Raw genomic sequence first — 17,878 nt, forward strand, 5'->3', positions numbered from 1 at the left:
TTGGTGGCCTTTACTAACAGGTATAGAGAAAAAGAAAGCATTTGTCAAATCAATAGTTGCATACCAGGAAGCAGGGGATGTGTTAATTTTCTCAAACAATGAAATCACATCTAATATAACAGCTGTGTTTGAAGTCACCACCTGCTTAAGTTTATGATACTTTACTCTCATTCTCCAAGATCCCTGTTTTCTACAAAGGCCAAGTAGGTGAGTTGAATGGGCATGCAGTGGGGTCCTTTAATTCCTTGATGGTAGAACCAATCTCTTCAATGTCTCCAGGAATGTGATATTGCTTTTGTTTTACTGTTGTCCTAGATAAAGGTAGTTCCCATGGCTTTTACCGGCCTTTTCCACCATAATAGTCCTTCCTCTATAGGTCAGGGAATCATTGTGGAGATTCTGCCAGTTTTGGGTATAATTTCAAATCGCTGGTATTTAGGAAAGCAATTGACTTTTTCATATTAGCCCTATATCCTGTACCTTTGTTGTGATTTCTTATTAATTCCATTTTTTTTTCAATACTTTTGGGATTTTCTATGCAAACAATTATGTAATATGTGAAAAAAAAGTTTTGTTCCTTACCAACTTTTGTACATTTTATTTCCTTTCCTTGTTTTGTTGCATTAGCTGTGACTTCCAGTACAGTGTTGAATAAGAATGCTAAGGAGGGACATCCTTGACCTTGATCTTTTGGGAAACGCTTCTCATTTCATGTACTGCCAGCTGTAGGGTTTTTTTTTTTTTTGTAGATGTTCTTTATCAAGTTGAGGAAGTTCCACTGTATTCCTAGTTTGTTTAAGTGTTTTTATTGTAAGTCTGTGTTGAATTATCTCAGATTCTTTTCTTCATCTATTAATATGATCATATGATTTTCCTTTTAAGCCTGCTGATGTGATGAATTATGTTAATTGATTTTCAAATGTTGAAACAGTCTTGCATACCTATAATTAGTCCCATTCGCTCATGGCATATAAATAATTTTATTTTATAACATTGTTGGATTTGCTAATATGTCGTTGAAGATTTTTGTATCAGTATTTATGAGAGTTATTGGTTTTAGTTTTCCTTTTCCGATAATGTCTGTCTAGCTTTTGTATTAGGGTCATGCTGGCCTTGAAGAATGAGTAAGAAAGTATTCTACCCACTTGTATTTTCTGCAAGAGAATGTAGGAACTCACATAACTCTATCCTTTAATGTTTGGTAGAATTCACTAGTAAAACCATGTGAGCCAAATTTACTATTTTGTGTAAGGTTCTTAAGTACTGATTCTGCTTCATCATAGTTATAAGCTTACGTAGGTTACCTATTTCTCCTTGTGTCAGTTTTAGTAGAATGAATCTTTTAAAGAATTGACTTATTTCATCAAGGTTGTCAAATTCGTGGGCATAGTGTTGTTCACAACTTTCCTTTATTATTCTTTAGTTGTGCACAGTAATGATGTTCCTTCTTTCATTTCTGATATTAGAAATTTGTGGCTTCTCTCTTTTTATCCTAGTTTGCCTGGCTAGAGCTTTATCCATTCTGTTTATCTTTCAAAGAATCAGTATTTTGTTTTGTCGCTTTTCCTTATGGTTGTCCTATTTTCAATTTAATTAAAAACTGCTTGATTTTTTAGGCTTTCTTTTGGTTATTTGGAGTTTATTTTGCTTTTCTTTCTCTAGTCCCTAAGGTGAAAGCTTAGAGAGTTGATTTTAGATTTGTCTCTTTTCTAGTATATGCATTCAATAATGTAAATTTCTATCTAAGCACCCATAAATTTTATTGCATCCCATAAATTTTGATAAGTTCCATTTTCATTTTCATTTAAAAATATTTTTTTATTTCCCTTCTGCCTTCTTTGATCCCTGTGTTATTTAGAAGTAAGTTGTTTTATCACTAAATATGCTGAGATTTTTTTAGCTAGTTTTCTGTTACTGATTTCTGGTTTAATTCCACTGTTGTCTCAGAATCTCAGTGTATACATTGTATGATTCTAATCTTTTAAATTAGTTGAGGTCAGTTTTATATTCCAGAATGTACTCTATCTTGGTGATTATTCTGTGTGAGTTTGAGAAGACTTTATTTTGCTGTTGTTAGATGAAGTGTTCTACAAATTATTTTAGATCCAGTTAATTGATAGGTCTGTTCAGTTTGACTGTTTCTTTACCAATTTTCTGTCTGTGAGATCTGTCAATTACTGATAGAGGAATGTTAAACACTCTAACTGTAATACTGGATTCATCTATTTCTCATACTTCTATCAGTTTTTTTCTCATGTATTGTGATGTTCTGTTGTTAGGTGCAGACACGTTAAGGATTATTAGGTCTTTTCTAGTTTTAAGTGAACATTTGATAAGATTCCATTTTCTCTCAACTCTTAGCACACCAATTGTGATTTTACTTCTTTATAAAAAATAATGGTTGCTCTAGGAGTTTACAATATATATTTACTACTATTCTAAGTCCACTTTCAAATAACACTATACCGCTACATGGCAAGTGTGGGTACCTTACAACAGATTGCTCTCAATTCCTCCCTTCTGTCCCTTGCACCATTACTATCATTATTTTTACTTACCCATAAACTATAATCACACAACACATTTTTAAATTATTTTTTATTGTGGCAAAATGCACATAAAATTTACTCCGTTAACCAATTTTAAGTGTACAGTTCAGTGGTATTAAGTACATTCATATTGTTGTACAAACATCACCACCATCCACCTCCAGAATTCTTTCCATCTTGCATAACTAAAACTTCATACCCATTAAATAAAAACTCCTCATTCTCCCCTACCCTCAGTTTTTAACTGGTTTACAGAGGTCTCACAGAGCTAATTTAGTCTGTATGTTGGTGTTTCCACGGAGAAATAAGGGCCTGGAGCTTCCTCATCTGCCATCGTGCTGTTATCACTCTCAAATCATATCTCTTTTCCCTAATCATGTTTCTCTACTTTTATATCTTCATTTTCTAAGGTGGTGGCTCACCTGGAAACTGTGCTAGGAGCCTCAGTTCAACATGTTAAACTGAAGCAAATGAAATATTCCTTTCAGTTATGGATCACAATGATGTCAGCAAAGGGACATGATGGAAAGGTATGTCCACTTTTTTCCTTCCTTTCTTCTTTCCTTCCGTAAGTATTTATGGAGCCTTTATTGTGTGCCATATGTTATAGATATGGAGAAATAAAATTCATAAGCAAATAGATGACAGAGTTAAATAATTAAAGATTACACAGTTTGGTGCAAGCTACAGTGGTATAAGCATATATGGTTGCAGGATCACAGAAGGTGGGCCCATCTCTATGTGGAAGTCAGTGAAGACTTCCTAGTGGAAGAGTTGCTATCTTCCAATACTCGAAAAATTTGGAGGCCTTAACCAGGTAAAGAACTTATAAAAAGTGTTCCATGCAGAGGGTACATCATGGACAAGGGTACGGGAGTGTAAGGCTTATTTCACTATGGTGTGTCCTAGGTAACAGATTTAGGTTTCAATAAAGCATAAAATGATTAAGTAACCCCAATTGTCAAGAGCCCACTTTGCCTCCTCCATCAGAGATTTTTTAGAGACATGCACACAGTTACCTGGTTTCTATAATGCATTTTCGATGTGTTGTTTGCTAAGTTTGGAAGCCGATGTGGGTACTTATGAAAGATGCTTTAGTTATGCTTTCTTTGGGCTTCTTGAGGATTTTAAATATGAGCTCTTTAAGAGGAATAAGTTAAATTGACACTATGAAGAAATTTTAAAAATTATTTTCAAGACTTCTGTACATATGCTCTCCATTTGGAATGTGTGTGTTAGGGTGTGACAGAGCCTAATTCAAATTGCAAGCCACTTCCTTGCTTTCTTTTCTTTTTGGCTGGGTAGTTACTTATCTATTCTTCACTTTACTCATCTGTGAAATGAAGCTATTGATACCTGTGTTACAAAATTATTTTCAGGATTAAGAAGATTTCTTGTAAAGTACATGACATATAGTAGCCTTTCAATAAGGTAGAACTCTTATGATCCCTTTATACCTTAAGGAAAATAAATTTTCAGTTACTATACTTGTGTTTAAGAAACAAATAACCTGTTTCTTTTATATGAGCGCCTTGGAATTAGAATTAGAGTATTAGGACAAAACTAAATTAGAGATTAGTAACAAAAAGGGTATTTATTCTGAGTTCACTTGCAGGAGATACTCTCTTGTAACTTGGAGAAACCCTTAACATAGATGCTTGTTGTTAAAATTGGTCCTGAAATTAAAAACCTGAAATAAGACGAAAGGGCAAAAAAACTGTCCTCTTCTTACCTTGAATGGTGATGCCTGACCCAGAGTTGGTAGTCATAGGCAGTCTACTATGGTGCTCAGTAATGGTTCATCTCTTAAGAACAGGTAAGTTATATGATTGGTACTTGAAGCTTTTACTGTGATAAAAGGATGTGACCATTTTCTCAATCATACTTGTTTATGGCAATGTAGCTGCTTTTTATGAGGGTTGTTGAGTTATAATTTACATACCATATGAGGCATACAATTAAATTATTTTTAAAACATTTACAGAATTGTGTAACCATTACTACAGTCAATTTGAGAACATTTTCCTCACCACTAAAAGAGACCCATACTCATTATTAGTAACTCCTTCCAATATCAATATCACTCCCTCCCCCCAACCTTAAGCAAAAGCTAATCTACTCTGTATCTATTGGTTTGCTTATTCTGGACATTTCAAATAAATGGAATCATATATTGTGTGGTGTTTTGTTACTGGCTTCTTTCACTTAGCATAATTTTTTAAATCCATGTTGTACCTTTTATCAGGTACTTATGTCTTTTTATGGCTACATAATATTCTGTTGTATTGACATATTTTATTTATCCATTCATCAGTTGGTAATTATACAGCTATTATTAAAGTGCTGCTATGAATATCCCTGTGTGTATTTTTGTCTTAACCATACTTTTTTGAGAGAATATTTGTATTTAATTTATTTTCTTTAACCTTAGGAAGCTGTTAAATTTGTGGATCTGCTTAATAGCCATGGGAAGCCTATCAGCCCTCTGTGGGAATTGATCAAATGGTGCCTGGGCCTATCAGTGCACACCATCCCTGTCATTGGTATGCAAATTTTGTTTTCTCTAAGACTGGTTTGATGTCTTTGGGGAAGGAAAGAACATTCTACCAAAAATATAAGAACCACTCACAATGCTTTGAGGAAAGCTGAAATATATTAATAAATGAACTCGTATCCATCATATACTGATATCTCACTATGTGCCAAATACTGTCCAGTACATTTTAACGCCATGAATTTGCAATGTATCTACTTTGATGCCCATTTTATAGGTTTAGAAACCTTAATTCAGAAAGGTTAGATGGCTACCAAGTTAAGGATTGCTCTTCAAATGCTTATCTTACAAACTCAGATGCCTAGGATGCTTCCTTTGTGTCATGCATGTATTTATTATATTTCAATCCCTAAATATAAATTTTTTGACAATATATTTGATCTTAGGGATAGGCCCATTCAGGAATATTTTGGTGAATTAACCTATCAAAATGTTGATTATTGGTCATGTAAAGTAAGTTTATTTGAAGCTGCTCACCAAAGAAGTTAGTGCAGCTATGGACAGTTGTTGCAGAGTTGAGGATTGCTATTATTGTAAACAAATGCTCATTGAGTACCTAGGTGTCAAATATTAGATTTTTTGCACCTTTGCTATCCCTTTAAACATTTAAGAGATTCTGATAGTATAAGTAATGCTGTCTTTTTATAGTGAGAAACTGAGACTAATAGAGATTTGTTAACTTATTTCAAACTAGGGTCTAATCTTAAGTTTTCTAGATACCAGCTCGCTTAGCCTCCATGCAGTTACTTATAATGTCAGTGATTTGTTTTTCTCATCTATAAAATGGGATTAATAAAAGTATATATTACCTATGTAGTCGAGTAGATTAAATATGTACTTCCTTGCATTGTTTGCCATTTAAATGACATGAATCTAAAGCATGTGAGATACAACCTAACCATGCACATACTGGGAATTTCAAGTTTATGAAGATGAAACCACAAATCTTAGAACATCATAAAGACTCAATAAATGGAAGCTATTTTTGTTGTTATTATTACACAACTCTACTAATGAGGTCTCTATCATCAGAAATTATTTTGTTGTTGGAGAAAGACACTGTGCTTTCAATGGCTATAATATTCTGATATCATGAGGAAAATACTTTTAAGGACTCTGAGCACTCAAAGCACTCATTTCACAAATATTTGTCAGAGTTACTTTTCTTCAAAAGAATCTTAACAGTATTCTAATCACTGATGTCCTCTTTCTTGTGCACAGCCATGAAAATTCAAAGACAGTGGTATACTGATATCAAGTCTTTAAGCAGCTCTTGAGTTGTCAGATGTCAGCTCAAATCATGCAAAAGAAATCACATTTTATCATCCTAGGTAATATCAGGGGCTTAGTCTAGTTGTCACGTGTTGAGATAGCCAGTTAAAGCAACACACCAAAATAAAAGTAACAGTGAAGTCTTTAGTCACAGTGATAGTATAAGTAAGAGGCTAAAACTGGAGAAAACACTGACTCCTCCATTTTCCATTTTCCTCTTCGAAAATTTGCACCACTCCAGGGTCAAATGGACCAGCATTTGAGATCTTCTCACTGTTTAAGCAGCCCTGAAAAAAAAGGCCCTAGCAATTTTATGGACCCCGAGGTCAGGAAGAGGATGAGGGAGAGAAACTAGGAGTGGGAAAGTCCTGAGTAGCTATTCGGAGTGGGTGAAAGTGTCTTAAAGGTTTCCTCTACCTCTCCCCGTGAAGAGGCCTCAACAGAGACACTTGAAGAAGACCTCTGCCAAAAGCCTCAGATAAAGCAATCTAGGAATGAAGGTGTCTTGGCTAGGAATACAAATAAGCACAAGAACAGCACAGGCCAGAGGAGCCTGGGTCCTTGACTGCCACACCCTATAGAGTTTCAGTGCACTGGCTGTGTACCATATCTGGTTTGGGGAGGGCAGCTTGCCCCCTTGAGTCTTGCCAGATAAATCTCTTGTAATTGCTGATGGTCACACCTGAAAAATCACACATAGGGATTTTGATCAGGAACTAGACTCCTCAGATAAAAATATCTCAAAGCATATTAAAAACTTTATTCATAGAGATGTACATTGTGGCATGTTTTACAATAACAAAAAATTGAAAGCATGATAAATGTTTAACGACAGAAGAATAGGTAGCGGATTATGGTTCGTATATAGGATAAAATTGTATGCAAGCTCTTAAGGCCAAGTTTATGAAACTGTATTGATAATATCTATATTTCTGAATGTTAAAATGATGAGTGGAAAATGTGGAAAATTTTACATACAGTGTGACCTACTATAAGACATAATATTTGCATAGGGAGAAAAGTACATGAACTAAGTATACTAACTAATGTATTTACAGTTATTTCCCCTGAGCACTGTGTTTTTTGTGAGTTGTGCATTCTACTTTAATCTTTTTTTTCGTATTTTCTATTAGACTTATGTGTTCCTTTTATAATCGAAATGATAACCTTTAAAAACAAGTAAACTTTATTTTAAAATACATATTTAATGTAGATACTAAATATGTATGATTTATTAAGCACTTATGATGTATACTTAACTAATATGTAAAATATGTATATGTGTATGAATTCATTCTTTTCATAAAATAATTTAAAACTTGAAGATATATTAGAATCCTCTAAAATATAGTTCTATTATAAAGTTTTGCTAAGAATTACTTGCATGAAGATATTTATTGCAGCATTTAAATTTTAGAACTAGTTTATATGCCCAACAAGCATGGGCTAGTTAAAGAAAAAACCATGGTATATTCCTACCATTAAAATATTATGGACTCATAAAAATCATTATGATATAATAGTCTATGGGAGAAGCTATGGACTCTATATACAGCATTATCAAAAAAGACTGGGAGTTAACATTAAATGGTCAATAATGCTCATGTATGGCAAAGTTATAAAGTTGCTTTTTCATCACTTTCTTTCAATATTCTAGCATGAATATATATTACTCGAATAAGAAAAGATAACAGTAAGGTTTAAAATGAAATTTCATAACTTGACTCGTTATATGTCATCATTCTGTAGGATTGGCCTTAATGGAAGAAAAGTTCAAATATGACACTGAGAAATACAAAAAGTTCAAGGCAATGAAAGAAAGCCTGCTTAAAGAGTTGGTGGAAATGCTTGGTGACGATGGCGTTTTCTTATATCCCTCCCATCCCACAGTGGCTCCCAAGCATCATGTTCCTCTGACAAGGCCTTACAACTTTGCTTACACAGGTACCTAATTGTACTCCTTGTAGTCTGTAATCTTAAAGAAATTATATGTTTTCCAAGAAAATCATAATTTCCTTTTGCTGTTGGACAAGTTTTATACATGCACATCAAAAAATGATATGTAATTTAAAACATATTCCAGAAAAGTTGCTCTTGTCCTATGTGGAAGATAATTTGCTAATATCTGCTTTCTTCCCAACAATCCCGCAAGCATGGTTATGAATATCCATGTTTTACAGCACTGAGCTTCAGGGTGATTCAGTGACTTGTCTTCAGTTACACAGTGTGAACCCAATGAATCCAAAGGCTACCTTGGCTATTCTGAAGCATGGTAAAGCCAAGCTAGATTTTTTCTAGGATTTGTGGCTTCCCAGATGATGCTAGTGCAAAATATAATTCTCTAAGATGGTCATTTATTTGCCTTTGCTATCATCCCTTCTGGATTTGATTCATTTTGTTATTCATCCAATTAATTTGTTTCAGTTTCAGCTGGTTTGTGAACGGTGTATGGAACGTGATTGTGTGAGGTCTAAAGTCCCAGAAACCTCCCATTCTTTACAGTGCAAATATCTTTGCCTATTTAATCTCATTGGCCTCCCTATCAACAAAGACAGCTCAGGAGAGCTGGCCCTGCATAGCCCATTTGTCACAGTCTGTTTATTTGTGATGTTATAGATGTAGGAAAACCAATACATCCCACAGGGCCTTACAGAAGCAGATGCAAACCCCACTTGTTTACCCAAACACTTGCTCCCACTTCTTCTGGCAAAACTCCGAGGAAGAAAAGACAAGAATGTTTAAGGAGTATGTTTTATTAGTGAGGCACAGCAATATCCAGCTGTCTCTCTAGTGATTTTTTGTATTCATACAGAGATCTGTTCAACTAAGAAATTCACGCTCAGAAGGAATTCCTCCTTGGTAATACTGCAGTCCTACAAAATGTTTTCCTAATTTACTATGTCTCTGCCCAGGGGCTATTTGAAGCACAAGATGTAATTCAGAGCTTCTAAGAATAAATAAAAGTTGAATCCTGTTCTATAGTTAAGGACAATGAGTCATAGAGACCTGCCTGGTAACTCCCAAAGATCAGTTTTCACACCAAAAATCACACTCTTGCTTCCTAATTTTTATTCCAGAACTCTTCCTATATCCTAACAATAGTTTCCTAAAAAACTTTAATCTACCTTCTAAAGGTTTTATCGGTCTCAGCTCATGAAGCAATATTATACCATTCAAGGGTTATTCACTAAGCTGAAACCAAGTGAAAGATGATTTTATACAGAACTAGCCTCAAACTATTCTATCTATAAACTTCTCTGCAACTCTTATACTCTATCCATTATACATTGAATGTCAAGTTTATGCATTAGAAATCATCTATCCATATGTTGTTTAAATTCCCTTCTACAATTGCTCATAGAGTGTTCATTCATTTCTGCTTGGACACTCTAGGAATGTGAAATTCTCTGTCTCCTGGGTTAATGCATTTAATTTTTAGATAGAACAAAAAAATTTCAGCTTTGGAGGGATTTTCTTCAGACTGAAGTTTGCCACAATTTGGAACTTTTTCTTCTAGTTCAATTCTAAGCACATTTACAGAGTGTTCATTGTGAGCCAGGTTATATGCCAGGTGATATGGACACAAGATCCATGATACATAATAGCACCGTTGATCAAATATTATGTGCCAGATACTATAAGCTACAAATGTTATAAATTATCTCATTGAAGTCTCCCAGAAATCCTTCCTAGCAGGTACTGTTATCCTTGTGTAAAAGATGGAGTAACAGAGTGACTTAAGAGTCAGAGTCAGGACAAGAATCCAACTGTATTTTATCTGTCTTCAAAGCCAGTGGGATTTTCAATATATACTTGGGTCAATAATACTTAGTCTTGTTTTGCTTTTATTCTCTCTGCTGAAGCTGAAAATGTACCAGGTTTGGGAGACCTTCTGTCAATGACATAGAATTATAGGATGCCAAATTGTAGGATGTCTGTTATTTTCCCCTTTATGTGTCCCAGGCATTGTTCTAAGAGTTTTACAGGTCTTGTCTAATTTTATCCTCACAGCAGTTCTAAAAAGGAGAAACTATTATTATCCTCATTTCATAGATGAGGGAATTCAGACACAAAGAATTTCAGTCCCATTTCCAAAGGCACATAGCTAAGGTGGTATTGGAAAAGAGAATTGAACCCAAGTCCCCCATCCCAGAGTTTGTGAGTTGATTCACTACACAGAGGAGGAAACAAGAAGTTGGCCAGGGCTCTTGAGCTCTGAAGTAAAGGAGATAAGAATTCAATCACAAGTCTGTCTGATTCCAAATCCCCTTAACTCTTAACCCTCCTTCCCTGTTCTTCTTCCCCACTTAGTGCTCAGTAAATGGTAGCTGCTTTGACTGCTATATTTCACTGATGCTCTACAATGAGGAAATATTTATTGAACACATAATGTGGCCAGACTGTGTGCACTGGGTTATAGAGGTGATCCTGATACATTTGACACCTACTTTAGTAGGAAATACAAACAAATGTAACCAGGGTTTCAATAAAAGACGGCAAATACAATGGCAAAGGAAGAATTTCTGGAGGAATTGACATGACATGGGTCCTAAGGGAGAATTGGGAATTATCCAGGTGAAGGGGTCAGGGAAAGGGGGACAGTCATCCAGGAAGTAAGAACCTCATGAGAAATGGTACAGAATAGGTACATTGGGAATCTTGAGGATGGGGGAGTACAAGCATTACACTGTCCGCAGAGTGTGAATTGTTAATGGATGGGTAGGAGGATGGGCTTGAATTTGGAGAGGTAAGCAGATCATGGAGAGCCATGCTAAAAACTACAAGAAAGACATATATCATGCTACCCATCTTGGAACAATACCCATATCCCCTGTTCTTTGTATGGTGTCACTGTAATAGCACAATAATAGAAAATGCTCTAGTTAGCAGAATCTCAGAATATTTTATTATCCTTATTGTATTCTCTGGAAACATAGGGTTAACAATGTTACAATTTAAGCCTTATTTCAACAGAGTCATTTATAGCTTTCTCCCACCTCAGCTTTACCACATTTATCACAATACCTACATGCCATAATAACTGGGAGAAGTCATTACCAGAGGAGGTGGGAGGAAACAGCTTACAAAAGTGGCCTTCCACTGGCTTTCCTCCTTACCCTCAATTTAGTTTAGGTGTCTATACTCATATATCTCTAGGGCTATTTATATCCTGTGATGAGCAACATTGGATAGTCAGCATTTTAAAGACCTCATGTGGGAAACTCACTGCTTTTGGTACCAGGGATTCTTCCCAGAGATTCTGTGACCTCCATGGCATCTGGCATCAGAGTAAATCTCAAGATTTCATGGCAAAAACATAGTACATCATCATCAAGGGTCTCTCTTTTACTCATGGCAGCTAGTGATGACCAATCATGACATTCTTTTCCTCTTAAAACAAACTTGGCCTCATGATGTTTCAATACAGTGGGCTTGGTAACTTCATTAATTGGTAGGCTAGGCACACAAGAGGAAACTTGTACATTCTTAACCTGGATTCTACATAACCCTACTATATGGTAAACTCTATGAAAGTTGCAGTTTGTGCCCATCTTGTTCACCTATGCAATTCCCACTGACCAATACATTGCATCACTGAACATATAGACAAATATGAATTAGTAAGCTTGGGCTTTCCAAAATGAATGTGTGAAGAGCTTGACAAATCGCCTCTCTAAAAAAAAAAACAGCAATAAAACTGGACAAAATCATCAAATAAAAAAAGTATTCCAAATTTGAAATTTTATCAAAAGGCATAATAACTTGAGAAGCATTTGTTAAAGAAAATCTACTCATTCTTGATAAGAACAGTTGGTATCTATGGTATTTAAGCTGGAGACTATTTCCATCCTTCTCTCCTTAGCTCCAGCTCTGACAACTGCCATCCTTCCCAGACCCATGTTGCAAAAGGTCTATTGTGGACAGGTATGAAAGGCCGTGAGATCCGATATCTTCTATCATTCTCAGAACGATGTTTTGGAAGTTCTAAGTAAGGTCATGGCAGGACAAAAGTACTGGAAACTCTGCAGCCCTGCCTGAGAGGGCTGATTTTTCATGGTGAAAAGATCACATTACAATAAGCCAGTGAGGTCTTAAATTTCTGTAGTACTCACTGAGCCAAAACAAACAGCAGAGTGGCCATAAACTTAACAGAAAGTTGGGGAAACAGACAGCCAAAGAAGGTCCTGCTAAGATCACATGACTTCTGGTCAGGAAAGCTATGTGCATGTGAAAATTTGCACTTGCTCAGTAAGCAACTCAGGAGAAATACTCAGGAGCAGGCAATAGTCTCTGGCTGAAACATGGGGTAGATTTGTAAATTCCCCAAACGTTGAAAGCATTTCCAAAATCACACCCAGATGCATAACAAAAGGTAGAGGGTTTACTGCCTCAAGGTTTGTTTAAGGACAATCTCTGACCATTTATTTATCGCTAAACTTTGTTGAACTAGGGGTAACCTGTAGCCAGGCTTAAAATTAAAAACGAGGGGAGAGCAACAGAGCAGTTACATCAGAGGCTGAACCTTTTAGGGAGAAACAGATTTCACAGCAGTCAAAGCAAGTCATTAAATAATCTAGCAACAACAAGCCCCAGAGGCAGGGAAGAATCAGAATTGTAAGTTGATAAAATATATTATTTAAAATGTCTAGTTTTCAACAACAAAAAATATGAGGTATGCGAAAAAAGAGGAAAGTATGACCCATACACAGCACAAAAGCAGGAAATAGAAGTCGCCTTTGAGTTGGACTTAATAAATAATTCAGAGCAGATATTTTAAATATATTCAAAGATCTAAAAGGAACCATATTTAAATAGTTAAAGGACAGTATAAGAAAAATGTCTTATTAAATAAAGAATATCAGCTAAGAGTTATAAGTTACTTTTAAAATAACCAAATTGGAATTCCAGAGTAGAAAAGTACAGTCATCAAAATGAAAATTTCACTAGCAGAACTCAAAAATAGATTTTAACTGGCACAAGAAAGAAAGAGCAGACTTGAGTAAAGATCGGTAAAGGTCATTTAATCTGACAAACAAAGAGAAAAATAAATAAAGAAAAATGAGCAACCCATATACAAAAATTAACTTAAAGTGGATCAGAGACCTAAATGTAAAAGCTAAAACTATAACAGATTAAGAAAACATAAGAATAAATCTTTGTGATCCTGGATTTGGCAAAGATTTCTTAGATCCAGCACCAAAAGTAGAGACAATACAAGAAAAAATGATAAATTGTACTTTGTCAAAATTAAAAACTTTTCAGAAGACACCTTCAAGAAAGTAAAAAAGACACAGACTGGGAGAAATTATTTGCAAATTATATATCCACTAAGTGATTAATATTCCAAATACATGAAGAATTCTTGCAACTCAATAATAAGACTAAAACTCAATTTGAAAAAGGACAACAGATTTCAATAGACATATTTCCAAAGAAGACATTTAAATGGCCAATAAGTGCATGAGAAATGCTCAGCATCATTAGTTATTGGGGAAATGCATATTTAAAGCCACAATGAGATATCTATGTTGCAGAAAAATTGCAAAACTCAGATCAGCAAGAAACCAAGCAGCACTCGGAGGGTTGGAGAACTCAGGATTATTACGCCAGTGGTCCTAGAAGAGCTAGTGCTCTGAAAATCTGGGCCCTGAGCTTAGGGGCAATTTCGCTTTTATACCGCATTGTTACAGTTAGCATGGGCTGATTTACAGACCCCCGGGAGTTGCTATGGGCTACGGGCAGTTACAGAGCATGAGTTTTGTTTTGTTTTGTTTTTAAAAAACAGGCACTAAGGCAATACATCTGTTCAAACAGGCACTAAGGCAAAACATCCAAAGGGGAGGGTGAGTTTTCAGTTGACCCCGAGATCTTTGGCCTGTGCAGCAAGCCTATTTACAGAAGCAGAACAAAGAACTAATTACAAAGTTAGCCATTTAAGTGGGAAATTCCTCTTCATCTGCACACCCACTAGAAGAGCTATAATAAAAACATACTTGTTAATAAAGATGCGGAGAAATTGGACCTGCCATACAATGCTGATGAGAATGTTATAAAAATGGTACAGCCTTTTTGGAAAACAGTTGGGCATTTCCATTAAAAGGTTAAATGTTAATTTACCATACGACCCTGCAATTTCATTTCTATGTATATACTCAGGAGAAATAAAAATATGTCCATACAAAGACTTGCACATGAATGCTTATCACAGCACAATAAATAATAGCCAAAAAGTGTTAACCCAACTGTCCATCAACTGGTGAATATATAATCAAAATAAACACTCTTTGTCAATAAAAAGAACAATAGAGATAAAAAATAGATTAGTGGTTTCGAGGGAATTGCAAAAAAGGGGAAAAGAGAGTAACTGCTTAATCGTATGGAATTTCTTTTTGGGGTGATGAAGATGTTCTGAACATGGATTGTGGGGATGGTTGCACAATTCTGTAAATTTACTATCATTAATTTGTACATTTGAAACAGGAAATCTTATTTTATGTAAATTATACTGCAATAAAACTATAAAAATGAATAAGGTAAAGAATTACAATTTACAAATCTAGACTAGTACAGAATTATATTATCAGTGTTCATAAGTAAAAATAAAGTTTTTGCTAAACATACTACAGAGGGAAAATTAGGAGTAGCCCTGATTTCAGCTTCTACATAAAATAGGAATAATTAATAATTTCTATCTCATGGCTTTGTTGTGATAATTCAAATGTTTAATACACATCAAATCCCTAGATGAGTCCATAGCAGGCAGTAAACCGTAACTATATGTTTGTAGCTTTTATCATCATCATTGTACAAATGGGGGGAGAAAATAAGTTTTCAGGGGCAGGTCTTGACGTCTCGCATTTTTCTTGTTTGTTTCATTCAGGTGTCTTCAATGCCCTGGGTTTGCCTGTGACCCAGTGCCCATTGGGTCTGAATACCAAAGGACTTCCTCTAGGTATCCAGGTCGTGGCTGGACCCTTTAATGATCACCTGACCCTGGCTGTGGCCCAGTACTTGGAGAAAAGTTTTGGCGGCTGGGTCTGCCCTGGAAAGTTTTAGTATGACCTTCTCAAGGTCGTGTGTGTGTTTCTATAAGTTGGGTGAGATAAAGTACCAGCAAACAGGTTGAGAAAAAACAACTGCAGAATTTTCTACTTGTTCAGTTATTCGTTCCAGTCTCCTTTCCTTTAATAAGTGCTGACTTTAATAAAATGATAATATTTGATTCCCGACCTCAGTTTACTGGAGAAGACAGTCATGTAAATGAATAAGTGCAATCAGGTTTCCTGTATGTTGTGATGGCGTCTCCTTTAGGTGCAATAGGAAGATCAGAGAAGAGAATAATTATAATTAGGGAATGATTCATACAACTCTACAACAACAAAAAAATCCAATTAAAAAATAGTCAGAGGACCTGAATAGACACTTCTCCCAAGAAGACATTTATCCGTAAAGATATATGCACCCCAATGTTCACTGCAGCATTATTCACAGTGGCCAAGACATGGAAGTGGCTGAAGTGTCCTACAATAGATGATAGGATAAAGAAGCTGTGGTCCATATATACAATGGAATATTACTCAGCCGTAAGAAGAGATGAAATACTGCCATTTGCAACAACACGGATGGATCTTGAGAGTGTCATGCTAAGCAAAATAAGTCAGAAGAAGTTGAGAACCATATGACTTCACTCATATAGGGACTGTAAAACTGAAAGTGACAAACTAACAAACAAAAACTCATAGACACAGCCAACAGTTTAGTGGTTACCAGAAGGAAAGAGGGGTAGGGAGGAGGTAGGTAAGGATAAAGAGGGTCAAATATATGATGACAGAAGGAGATTTGACTTTGGATGGTGAACATGCAATGCAATAGACATATGAAGTATTATTGAATTGTATACTTGAAATCTATATAATTTTATTAACCAATGCCACCCTAATACATTTAATTTTAAAAAATAAATAAATAAAAATATTTTATATTTATGTATAAAACAAAATAATACAGAGTTAGAAATATATAACAGCAGATTCAGAAAATCATCTTGCAACACAAAATAATTCAGATGTGACTCATCAGTGGATGCTAAAACCATTAGATAAAAGTTGGGGAGCTGAAAAGTTGTTTCAGTCTCAAAATATCTCTCCACCTGTTGACTTTCAGGTGGAGATATATAGCAGACATCACCTTAATCAAATGATCAAAATTAACATGAACAATAATAAGACATATCACGTCTTCTGGTGAAGTGCACTAGGAAGGATATATCATTACTTCTGTCATGTTCCTTCCAAAAAATTCATCACTTGGATCTAATCATAAGAAAGCATCAGACAAAAACAAATTTATGGACATTTTAGAAAATAAAGGTTCCATATTCTTAAAAAACAACTCGGTGAATTAGAGCCAAAGAAAGGCTGAGAAACTTTTCCAGATTAAAGGTGACTAAAAACACATGATAACTGAATGCAATGCATGATCTTGGATTGGAAAAATAAAGTTGGTACAAAGGACAGCATTAAGACAATTGGCAAAACATGAATAAGGGCCTTATATCAGATAATGTATTACTGTGGAAACTAATTAGTTTTATAATTGCACTTAGTTATGTAAGAGACTGTCCTTATTCTTAAAAAGGGAGGAGCTGAGAGCCAGATGAGGGGGCTTGCTACATGGGTGCGACATTGTAGCAGGGTAAAAACTAGGAAACAGGAGAGAATACAAATATATAACTGAGTTGTTTTCTGTCCCCAGGATACCTTTATAACAGTAATAAAGCGCTAAGAGTTCCTCACGTGCATTTGATGTGCATTACCTTACTTAAAGCTTGCAAGAGCAACTCTATGAAGTAAGTGCAATTATTATTATCACTTCACAGATGAGGAAACTGAAGCACAGAGAGGATTAATCCTTTATCCAAGATGACACAGCTTGTAAGTGGCAGTGTAATCCATATTGTCTCTCCTGTGATCCAGAGGCTACCTCCCTCAGAAAAATCTACATCATTTATTGTGTTAAGATGCTTTTCACTTTAAACAACAGAAAACCTTGATTCAAACTAAATTATAACCTTATGTAATAGGCATTCCAGTGGCAGGGCGAGTTCCAGGCAGGGTGGTTATCAGTGCATTAGGGATGGTATCAAGGGCCCAGGTCTCTTCTGTCTCCTTGCTCTCTGTCATCCTCAGTGTTGGCCTCCTCCTCAGCTGGTCCCTAGATGGCTGTCCTGGTTCCAGCCTTCACATCCAGATAGGCTAATATCCAGAGACGGAAAAGACCATCTCTGGGTTTCTTTTCTATGGGGAAGGAAACTTCTCTAACACCAACCCCTCCAGGAGATTTCACCCATCAGCACATTGGGCAGCAGTGGCTCACACACTCATTCCCGAACTGTTCTGTGCATGAGTCTAATTTATGAAAGTGACTGAATGACAACATGGGGATGTCAGTGTCACTGAAAGAGAAGTTTTGTGTTATTCAGAACTGTCTTAGTAATGAGGCC

The 17,878-nt window shown here is 35.6% G+C and overlaps 1 protein-coding gene across 2 annotated transcripts in view; it reads left to right on the top strand.

The window, feature by feature from the left end:
- FAAH2 (fatty acid amide hydrolase 2) overlaps positions 1-15,598 on the top strand; it is a 69,007-nt gene extending 53,409 nt beyond the window's left edge. For both annotated transcript variants that reach the window (XM_011371470.2, XM_023537441.1), the window contains exons 8-11: positions 2,960-3,079; positions 4,981-5,092; positions 8,125-8,319; positions 15,257-15,598. In XM_011371470.2, the coding sequence (XP_011369772.1) occupies positions 2,960-3,079; positions 4,981-5,092; positions 8,125-8,319; positions 15,257-15,432 (603 nt within the window). In that variant the 3' untranslated portion in view covers positions 15,433-15,598. The remainder of the gene's footprint in view (positions 1-2,959; positions 3,080-4,980; positions 5,093-8,124; positions 8,320-15,256) is intronic.
- Positions 15,599-17,878: the final 2,280 nt, after the last annotated feature.

This window comes from Pteropus vampyrus, unplaced genomic scaffold, assembly GCF_000151845.1.
Source record: "Pteropus vampyrus isolate Shadow unplaced genomic scaffold, Pvam_2.0 Scaffold191, whole genome shotgun sequence".
NCBI classification, from domain to species: Eukaryota; Metazoa; Chordata; class Mammalia; order Chiroptera; family Pteropodidae; genus Pteropus; species Pteropus vampyrus.